At 36.8% G+C, this 11615-nt stretch overlaps 1 protein-coding gene across 6 annotated transcripts in view; it reads right to left on the bottom strand.

Moving 5' to 3' along the window:
* Window positions 1-1333: 1333 nt before the first annotated feature.
* EEF1AKMT2 (EEF1A lysine methyltransferase 2) overlaps window positions 1334-11615 on the bottom strand; it is a 24681-nt gene continuing 14399 nt past the window's right edge. For 3 of the 6 annotated variants that reach the window (XR_002125310.1, XM_019654217.1, XM_019654220.1), the window contains 3 exons: window positions 8456-8563; window positions 5905-6121; window positions 1334-1732 (listed from right to left, as the gene is read on the bottom strand). Coding sequence is in view for 5 of the 6 variants with exons in the window: in XM_019654217.1 (XP_019509762.1) it covers window positions 1638-1732; window positions 5905-6121; window positions 8456-8563 (420 nt within the window). In the remaining variant the exon portion in view is untranslated. The remainder of the gene's footprint in view (window positions 1733-5904; window positions 6122-8455; window positions 8564-11615) is intronic. The other 3 variants (XM_019654218.1, XM_019654219.1, XM_019654221.1) reach the window with 3 other exon arrangements.

Raw genomic sequence — 11615 nt, 5'->3', positions numbered from 1 at the left:
AAAATCTAATCTTTTCCAAAAAAGTAATTTGTGTGGAAAGGTTATGTAAATGTCTTCCGTTATCTTGTGCAGGCAGTAATCTTAATGGTTGATTAATGTTGATCTAAATCAAATCACCCTCCCTACCCCCACTCCAGGACAAAAATGAAAAAAAAGGATGTAATGCTACACTAACTCATTACTGGAGTAACATTTGCCAAACAAACAAAAATTCTGCTCATTCTGTAACCCAACAGGCCTAAAAGTTAAAACTCGTAAAAAATATATCACTTTTTAAAAAACTCATACTGTGACTCCAATATTAAAATATTAGCCCCAAAACAAATCAACCTTAAATATGAATATACCTTATCTTTTCAAAAACGTTAATAAACTATTTCTCTTACTAATTAGCACCTACCTAGAACATCTTTGACCCCATATCCCTCAGGGCTCATATGTGTGTGTGCGCGCGTGTGTGTGTGTGTGTGTGTGTGTGTGTGTGTGTGTGTATATATCTATAGATATATATATAGATATAGATATAGATATATAAAAAACTTACACCACCCTTTCACAGAAGAATGACATAATTCAGCTCTTGATTAGGCGAGTCTGAAGACAAGTAGGGAGATGGTGAAAAGTAATGAAGGATGACTCACTATTCTCCTAGTCCACAGATCAACATTGTCACCAGGAGCTGCAGAGCTCCTAAAAATAACTGCCCAACTTCTCTAACAGTATTTTCTAAGTACCAGTCGTGGTTCCCCAATTGAACTATAAATGCCATAAAAGGCAGAGATTTACATCTGGGAGGCAGAATGTGCTAGAGAAAGAGAACGGGTTTTAGAGTCAGATCCAGAGAAGAATCCTGGCTCCATCCTGTCCTAGTGTTTGTATGTAGAAACAGGAATAAGTAACATATGCCTGGAGAAGATATTGGGAAGCTTCAATAAGATAATAAAGCTTAACATAGTGCTAGCATATTAACAATATCTCTTAGGTGTCTTTCCTTCAACTTTCTATGTATCCCTCACAGTGTGTAAAATACCATCAGCCACAAAATACAAGCTCAATTAATGTTTCCTAGTCAACGGATGCATTTATCTGATTTTGTTTAATTATATATATGAAGGTTAGAGGATTTTCTCAGATATTAAATATTTTTTTCAAATAACCACCATTCAACCCCAAATAGCATGCTTATTATGTTTCATAAATACTCTAATAAAACACTAAGAAAGTTCAAGTTGTTTTGCTTATTCTGGTCCTGGAATAGATTGGTCAAATCTTAATAAATAAAGAGCTATGCTCAATTCAATTTTACCAACACACAAAAATCAAGACTACATGCTGTCTGTAGATTCATTTACTGCTTTAAAGTTTTTAACTGTTCAGCAGTTACAGGAAATTTTTTAATCAAAAAGAAAAATATTTACATTTCAAATACAAAAGAAAATTTGAAATTATTCTTGGTTGCTCTCTAAAGCTCAGCCACTTACAAGCTCAGGACTTTTTCACCAACCCTTTATAGCTATTCAACATGTGCATCCTGTGTACTTACTAAGCATTTATTTGCACTTGCATTTTCTGTGTCAGGTTTACTTTGATGTAGAGCTTCTTTTAAAAAGCTAACCGAAGTTGTCCAATGAAAAGTCTCACATTTTTTGGAAAACCAATGCTGCTACACTGTTTCCGGATCTGCCTCCAAAGCTGAACTTGGGTGTTGGCAATTCTTCGAAAAGTTCAAATCCTGTCAGACAAAATTAAATACTCTTATTAGGGATTAAATCCCACAGTTAAGAGAACTTTGTATTAACAGTATACTTTCAAACCCTTTATAAAACTCTAAACTGATTCCAAACTCCAAATGGTGACTGGATTTCATTTTATGATTTGTCAATTCTACCGTATATAATGTGTGTGTAAACACAAAAACTTGGAATTGAACAAGGAACAGACAAGACCAAAAACAAATTGCAGAAAGGAGGCTTTTTCATCCATCCATTTCCTCCTGTTCATCATCCTTCAACTCTGCATCTTCTTAGCCTACCTCCCCATCTCCTTTGTAGGAAGCAGCTACCATGTGTTGAGTCCTTACCACATATCAGACACTGTTCTGAGTACTTTTTTTTTTAAGCTGAGCCATCCTGCCACCTGTTGGCAGCTCAGCTCGGGCTGGGAATGGAACCAATGTTGCTCAGAGCTCAAACTCTTGAGCGAGCTCTTAACCAATTGAGTCACTTGGCCGGCCCCTGAGTACTTTATATGTAGTAATGCAATTGACCCACATCCCACATATAAAAGCACTTCCTACAGAAAGGGTAAATACCGTGGAAATAAAAATGAATCTGTAAGATGAAAAAGTTCTGCAGATGGATGGTGGTGCTAGTTGTGCAACAACGTCAATGTACTTAATACCACAGAACTGTACACTTAAAAATGTTAAGTGGCAAATTTTATCTATATTTTACCACGATAAAAGAGTCTGTAACCAAAGATCAAGACTCAAACTGAACTGATGAAGACTCTGGGAAGACAAGGAACTACTAACTTTCAAAGTAGCACAGTGTGATTAAAAAAAAAAAGAATAACTTGGATTCAAAAGTCCTGGGTTCAAGTCCCAGCTCTACTGCTTACTAGGTGAAAGACATGCTGTTCAAACTACCTTCAGCAGGATCCTCAATTTCTATGCAAGGAGGTTACAGATACCAACGCCCTAATCTAACTCACAGTGATTTTGCAAAGATCAAAATAAGATAATGTGGCATTTTCCTAAACTATATAATAAAGTGGAAACTTAACATTTTATTATTTTGTTTTAAAAAAATAAGACAAGGCTGTTATTAACCATGTTTCCCTCAGGGATGGACTAGTAGCTTGGGGAATTTTTTTCCTTTGAGGCGGGGAGGGTTATATGAATTTTCTGCTTCCAAGCCCTGAGCTCAAGCTCAAATAACTCTTATAAACAGAAAAAATGTTAAAAGAGATGTATACTATTGTATCAACTGGTCTTTTTATACTATGTTTCATTATACATTCTAATTCATATTCTTAATCAAACTTCACCAAATCTTAACAAATAACTAAATATCAAAATCTTTATTAAAAAACTGATCATAGAAAATTTTTTCAAAGAAAGACAGGCCTTTTAATAACATGATCTATTTCAATGCTGGAAAGTGGAGCCACTATGGTGGGTTCCTGCGTACACACCCATATTTGTTTCTGAAATTTTACTTATGCTTAAAACATTTCATAGCAAACATTTTCAAGAAAAAATGGAGCTGTCTGTGAATTTTCCAGGACTAATCTTTTTAACTCCCTGGACTAACTCTATAGAATTGAAGTTATTATATTTCAATAGCTAATACACCAAAATATTAAAAGTGGATGTATTCCAGAGATAGATAACGAATGATTTTAATTATTTTAATATATATGCTTACATGTTGGGGTTATTTTTCCACGTTTTTCATAATGAATCTGGATTACTTTTGTGGTATGATAGGATTTGGGATTTTCATTCAGGACTTTTAAGAAAGTCAAGTTCCGGGCCGGCTGAGTGTTCCGGGCCGGCTGAGTGGCATGTTGGTTAAGAGCTGGCTTGGGATGCCAGAGGGCCCCGGTTCGGATCCCACACATGAGGGCCCTTAACACTACCCTCTACAGCTAAGATGCTGAACAACAAACAGCTCATTCTGGAGCTGGGCTGCTGTGAGGCTACCGTGTGTGTAGCCAGCAGCCGCAGTGAGCGGCTGTCCAGAAGCCGGCGACTGATCTGCCTCGCCCGGGAAGAGCGCAATGATGGTGCCAACTTGGGCCAGTGAAGCAACATCCTCCACAACTAGACTGAAGAACAAAAGGACAGCAACTTGTCTGTTCCCCTTCCCCCAATTCCCCAGCGCTGTTCCCATCCCCCAATTCCCCAATAAAAATCTTTTAAAAAAAAGAAAGTCAAGTTCCTTGGACATCAAATTAGAACATCCTAATATCTGGCAAATGTTTCAACTGATCCTCACCCAAACAAACTACAACATAAAATGTTTACATAAAGAGGGTTAACAAAGGAAAAATGCAAGACTCATTTCAATCGTTTTATGAACATTTATGTTTCAAATAAGAAGCAAAGAACCTTAAAAGATTGGTGAAGCAAGCTTTCTTCTATGCAAAAGGGACCATGGAAGCCAATTCTGAGAAGCTAATGACAAGACCCTCAGCAGTGACGCATGGCAGTGTATCCTGTTAGTGTCCTGGATCTAACTCTAAGGGAGGCATGCCTACAACTAAAAGAAAGTCTTTTATTGTATATGTAATGATTTCTTTCACATTTCCTGTTGCAACATTTTGCTTATTTAAATTCTGTACCAAGCTCTAAAACTGAACATGAGTTAAAGAATTTACTCAGCAGTCCTCGGACACAGACCCAGTTTTAAGCTCTCTTTACCAGGCTAAAGTCTGTTCCTCATTATCAAAGACAGACAAATATGTTTTTGTCTGGTGGTTCCAGGGGTAAAAGAGAACACCTGTATTTAAAAACCAGGAAAGGAACTTGTTCTACACAGTGTAACTCAGAGCATTTATTAAAACTGTCAAGCTTCAGGAAGAGGGAAAGACTATTGATACGGGGCCTCAACAGTTCTAAAGGAAACAAATTTAACATGGAAGATAATAAAATTAATGGCATGAAATAAAAGACAATAAATCACGTATAATTCTTGTTTTCCAGAGGCAATAGTAATGAAGCCACAGTCTGACATTTCAAGCCTCAAACACTTCGGGCTGTACATTCTATAGCCTGCCAAAGCCGCTGCATGCACACAAAAGGACGTGTGTTAAGCGTTCTCCCTCCTACCGCCTAGTCCCTTATTACCAACAAGAAAACGAACGCTAAGGTAAAATGCATGTAACATGGTTATAAATCTATTTCTCAATAGCTTGTGACAACTAAGGTTCAAAATTTAACCACAAATTTAGTACCATAATATTTATTAATACTCCCTAAAACTTCCTCCCCTTCCTTTAAAAAACTTAATCCTAATCTGAAAAGGATTCTAAGGAAAAAACAAGCTAATATCTAGTTATAAATTCTGAAGATACTTTCCCAGACATGCCTGTGTATTGCATGAATATACTGGCAGGTAAAATATTCCTTAAAACATGCTAGAACAGTATGCCAAAGAACTCAAAATATTTGCATACAGGTTATCGATTCTCAATTCTCACAAAATCCCCTTCCCTTAGTAGATACCGCTCCTATTATACTTTGTTCATGGGGCAAAAAAAGGATCCTGTCTTGGCATTAAAAATCTTTAAAAAGATAGAGAGTTCCTCAAGAATTAATAAACAGCATTCCTACTATCAACTCCCTACATTTTATTTCTGTGCAACGTTAAAAATATTTGTTCCATATACATACTGAAAAGAAGAAGACAAATCCTAAATATCTAAATGACCATTAGCAAGACTATATATAAACTATTTATAAATTAAAACCCTCATCACTATGACTTTAAAAAATACTGCTTTCATTTGCATTATTATTGATTACTATTCTCACTGACTACCAGTGTATCAGTGCACTAAAGTCAGAAGCACAATATATGTGCTTTATTTGTTTGATTTTCTAAGTAATAGATTATATAGCTTAAATAAAGAACTTAATTTTTATAGGCTCATAAATTTAGTACTTAACTGCCAGGATTTCTTGGAAATTTTAAAAAGGACTCTGGATCGCCACCAATATTATTTCTTTGTGTTTTGCATGTACAGTGAAAAGTATTACCGAGGTTATTAACAGAGATGAAAAGCAGGCAATTTCCACAAACAGGAAAGTAAAACACTGTAACACCAAGAAGAAAAAAACCTATTTAAGTGCATTAAACCTGAGAAAAGCGCACATTTAAACAACATATAGCCAATTACCTTCACTGAATTCATTTAGCAACTCTTCCTTGGTCCAATTACATGAGGTTATTAGAAAAAAGCCTTTCACTTTCAACACCCCGGAGAGAGATTTCACATACTGTTTCCTCTTCTCAATTGCATTGTCAGGATTAAGGCTTATGGCATCAAATGTCCCTTTGTCAATACAAACATGAAATCCAGACAGCTTTGTGGAGAGATTCAAAAAGTCTTCTACCTGTATTAAAAATCAATGCCTATGTGAGAACAATTAACACACAATCTTTACTGAATTTAAGTGACAATCTGTAAAAAGTTATAGATAAAAGGGCCTGTTCATTGTGAAGGCATTTTACATATAATAAACATATTTTCAACTTTATAGCTAACTTTTATGTGCTTCATTCCAAGATCATTAAAGCTAAGATTAGTAAGAGAGGCTAACAGTGTTTCCTGGACATTCCAAATCTCTACAAATTTGGAAACAAATCAAAGCCAGGTGTACTGCCTAAAACCAGCACAGAATAGAGCTCACAGGCCTGGTTTATGACACAATTATTTCTGTGGAAAAGTGGAGTATTGACATATTCTTAAAAATGGCAAAAATTATCTGGAACTAAAACAGGTCACTGGAAATAAGATGATTTTTAGCTGATATTACTAAGTTGTGTGACCTCAGGTAAACAGCTAAATAAAAGTTCTTTTGTCTTGACTCAGCAGCTTACAAAGCAACTAATGGGTATAATGAATGGCATAAAGCTTAAGAAATTAAATGACTGTTCAAATTCTAATTACTTAACTTGATAAATATCCTTCATTTTAGAATTTGAGAGTCACACATCAGCATCTCCTGCATTTTCAATAACCTACTGATATGTTTTAAGCATTTGAAATAGTGGGCTGCCTCAATTTCATAAAAGATTCAAAATAATTTGCCAATAAACTTAATTCTGAAAAGCTACTTTGAAACAGTAATTAAACAATTAGCTGATGATTATTCATACGAACTTAATAAAGCAATCATAAATAGTGCATTATCTAAAACTCCCCTACTGTTTGACTTAAAAATGTGGATCTTATGTTTATATATATTGAAATACAGGCTTTCCCCCTTGCTCATACCCACGTGTTCGTTATGCCTGAAGGAAAACAATGACCATCACTCTAAAGAGCTGTTTGGAGACGTTCCCATCCTAAATGCCTGTATGAGAGTACACATTTATTCAACAAATATTTCGTAGGCACCTATTATATGCAGGGACTTTTTAGGCCCTGAGAATATAACAGCGAACAAAAGAGGGAAGGACCCTGTATAAGAGTGTGTCTAAAGGGAGAAGCAAACAATAAATAAGCTAAACAATTTCAGATAAGGTGCTAAGAAAACCAAACCAGAATAATGAAGAAGTGAGTGACTAGAAGGAGAAATGTTTTGGAAAAGGTGATTAGGAAAGGCCTCTTTAAGAAGGTAACATTTGAACAGAGATCCGAACGATGAGAATGAGCCAAAGGAGCTCAGATCGGGGGCAGGGCTACTGCAGTCGAGAGCAGCAGGTACGAAGACTGCAGGACAGTCCTGACATGTTTCAGAAGCAGAGAGGAAGCCAGTGTGACCGCAGTATTGGTGATAAAGAGGGAAAGAGGTAAGAAATGAGGGGCCCTGCAAGGCTGGGTGAGGTTCAGGCTCCATTCTGAATGCAACGGGGAAGCCCTTGGAAGCTGGTGAGCCAAGAAGTTCCATGAGCTGGGTGACAGTTTAGATCACGCTGGCTGCCCTGTGGTAATGGACAGCAGGGTGGCAAGGGCGGAAATGTGGAGGCCGAGTAAGAGGCTACTGCAGTCATCCAGGCAAGAAATGATGGTGGCTTGGACTTGGGAGGTAGCAGTGAAAAATATCAAGGAACAATCACATTTCTGATATACTTCAGAGATAAAGCCAACAGAATTGGATCTAGGGCTTAAAGGAAAGAGAGGAATCAAGGGTGACTCCTTGGGTTTTGAGTTAGTGCAACCGGCAAATGAATGGTAGTATCACTAACGGAGATGGAAAGGGAGGTTGGAGAAGTGCCGGTTTAAGGAGGAAACCAAGAGCTTTATTTTGCACTAATTGAGAGACTATTAACTATCCAAGTGGAACTCTAGGATACAGTTTTTATATAATTCTAGAGCTCAGAGGAGATGCTTAAGCTAGAAATATAAATGCAAGAGACAGCATCTCCTTACAGACCACAAAAGTAAATAATCTTTGGTAGATTATACCACTTTAAGCATTCATAATTTCTTTATCTAATTAAGCCCAAGTTAGGTATTATTTGTGTGTGTTTGCAAACATAAGAGGGGAAGAGGAAGGGAATGAACACACTCACACATGAGAAAAAAGAGAAAATCACTTCCCCAAGCTGACTAGACAAAAAACTTCAATAGTTACTTAAAAATGTTTCCTTTTGGATTATTTATGATTGATCCTTAAATATGAGTTCAAATGATATCAGCAAATTAATATACTTTAGAAATATTTAAATTTGGTAACATTTATTAGAAATAAAAATGTTACAGTAATATAAATAATAGTTACCTTCAACTTAATGTTAGATAAACCTTCTTTCTCTATAATCCTTCCAGAAAGCTGTATTGCAGAAGGAGAGTAATCAATTCCAGTAATATTAGAAAAACCACATTTTGCCTAAGAGAAATAATTTTATACTTTAGTTTTTAAAGTTTTAATATACTGTTTTGTCTATGAAATAAAATATTGTTAGGACTAGGACTGTTTATTTATTTTTTGAACAGATCAAATAATCTATACCATCCAATAATCTACAATGTTTAACTTTTATTGTAGAATCAAAATAGAAACTACAAGTTTAAATTTATATAATGTGACAATTTATTTGCTTTTATATTTTATTTCTTTCTCAGAAGGAAATTCATTTTCTCAAAGATAATGAGAATACTTCCATGCACGTTTCTACCTTCAAGCAGAAAAATGTAGTATAACTTCTGATGTCGATATGCTCGAATTTACACGTAAATGTCATAAATTTTACTTAACACAATTAAGTTACATGAATAAATTAAATGCACATGTAATAAGTTCTTGATTTAAAATTTTTTCCCTCAGTGTAATTATGAATTATGCAACTCCAACAGCCACATGATTATTAACCACCTTATATTTGAATAGTATTTTTTGTTTTTGAAGTATTCCATACATTCCAACAGATCTTTTAAAAACACTCGTGAGGTAGGTTGGGCAGGTATTAATGTCCCCGAAGAGTTAAAGAAAGCTCATTGGATTTAAGAATTTTGAGACTAAAGCTACAGCTCTTCACTAGCCATCTGACCCCATGTAAGGGTGTACAGTGCCTGTGGCAACAGCGTGAGGGCTTCTGGTCTTCACCCCACCCGCCTAATGAGGCTGAACAGTCTCAGGCCAAACAGGCTAAAAGTAATTTCAAAGGAAGACTGAAGAAGAAAGGAAGTTGCAAAGTACAGCGTAGCCCGAAATTCTCTTCCTGCCCTTCACGATTTACTAAATGATTACTTCCTTCAAAACTTAACCTACTCGGGCCGGTGGAGTGGCTCAGCTGGTTAAGAGCTCACTTGGGAGCACCAGCTCTGAGCAGCAGGACCCCGGTTCGGATCCCACATTGAGGGCCAGTGGCGCTCGCCCTCTACAGCTAAGATGATGAACAACAGCTCGACCTGGAGCAGGGCTGCTGAGTCGCTGGCAACAGCATAGGCTGCAGCGGGGCTGCAGTGGGCTGCCGTGAGCTACGTGAGCGGCTGGCACCCAACATGAGCGGCCAGCAGCCGGTGTGAGCTACCAGGAGCCACTGTGAGCAGCCCACCAATGTCCGGCGACCGATTGCCTCACCCGGGAAGAGCACAATGATCATACCAACGTGGGCCAGTGAAGCGACGTCCTCCACAACTAGACTGAAGAACAAAACAGCAATTTGTCTGCCTGTCTGTTCCCCTTCCTCGATTCCCCAACGCTGTTCCCCTCCCCCCAATTCCCCAATAAAATCTTTAAAAAAAAAACAAAAAACCTTAACCTACTCTGCCACCATCAAGAGTCACCCAGATTTTCAACCCTTAGTGACGAATTCCTGATCTAAACTCAAGTAACACACCAATTATTTCCACAGAGCACTTCACTGCCTCTGATTATTTTTAGTCTTCAGGTCTGATACCCTTTCTCTGACGCCAGCCTCCTGCTGTCAGCGTCTCTGTCCGCTCTGAGGCCGTCACTGTGTCACTATGTTCCTCAGTGCCTTCTCCAGCAGGCAGAGAACACGAGGTGATTCTATTAACTGACTCTTACAATTCTCTCTTCTCCTAGGCCTACTTATTCTTCCAGGAGAACTTATAAAAATTATATATAGGTGTTTTAGGTTTCTAGAACAATCATCCAAAGCCTCAAAATATCTCCAACCATTTTCACGTTCAGTTTCTGGTACTCAGTGAGAAATTGCAAGCAGACAGTCAAGGAAACAACAAACGACCAAAAACCAAGGAGAAAGCTGACTAGAAAAAGACCCACAGAACACCCAAATAAAAGGATAATGAACAGATTGTAAAACAACTGAAATGAATAACAATTGGAGAATTTTAGCAGAGAACTGAAAGCTATAAGAAAGAACCAAACAAATAACAGAAATGAAAAATGCAAAAATTAATTGAAGAAGTTGAAGGGTGGGCTTGATAGCAGGTTAGACACAGAAAAACCATTAGTAGATTAGAAGAAAGATCATAAGAAAATACCGTGTTAAACACAGAAAGACAAAAGGATGGCAAATTAAAAACAGTAAAGAATATAAAAGATATTATATGGCACAAAGTATAATATCTAATATACATATAATAGGAATCTTAGAAGAACAGAAAATGAGAATATGGCAGAAGAGAAAATAGTATATGGCTGAGAATTGTCTAATACCAACAAAGGACCCCAAGCCACAGATTCAAGAAGTACTGTAAAGCCAAGGCATGATAAAAACAAAGAAAACCAGTATATTATATCTGATGAAAACCAAAACCAGAAAATCTCAAAAGCATCCAGGGAGTAGGAGTGGGGGTGGGGGATACAGGGTGAAAAATTACTTCAAAAGACCAACTGAAAAAAACTGAATCTGATAAAAATCTCTGGATCAGAGCACGCTTTTTCTTTAAAGAAACAGAGCATAAATATTTTACAGTCTCTGTCACAACTACTCAACACTGTCACTGCAGCATATAAGCAGCCATTGACATATGTAAATGAGTAAGTGTGGCTGTGTTCCAATAAATATTTATAAAAACAGGGGAAGCCCAGGTTTGACCCACAAACTGTAGTTTGCTAACCCTTATTCTAGATCTAAATTCCAACCTACAGAAAATACAGGGAACAGAAAGCATATTAAATGATATTACAGAGATTAGATTATCTGATTTAGGACTCAAACTGCCTTCTACCACAAATAAATCACAAAGGTAAACAAAGAAAAGGTGTGGGAGAACTTAAAAGAGCCTTAAGGTATTATCAACCAACTGCAATATGTGGACTTAATAGCAGAATGGAAATAACATAAGAAAGGTCAGTGAACTTGAAGATATATCAATAGAAATTATCAAATCGGATCAACAGAGGAAAAAAATAGAAAAATAATGAACAGAGCTTCAGGGACCTATAGGATAATACAAAAGGGTCTAACACTGATGTCTGCAGACTCACAAAAGGAAAAAAGAGTGTG

Source organism: Hipposideros armiger, unplaced genomic scaffold (genome assembly GCF_001890085.2).
Source record: "Hipposideros armiger isolate ML-2016 unplaced genomic scaffold, ASM189008v1 scaffold_216, whole genome shotgun sequence".
Taxonomy (NCBI): Eukaryota; Metazoa; Chordata; class Mammalia; order Chiroptera; family Hipposideridae; genus Hipposideros; species Hipposideros armiger.
This window is presented reverse-complemented; position numbering and strand designations above follow the sequence as displayed.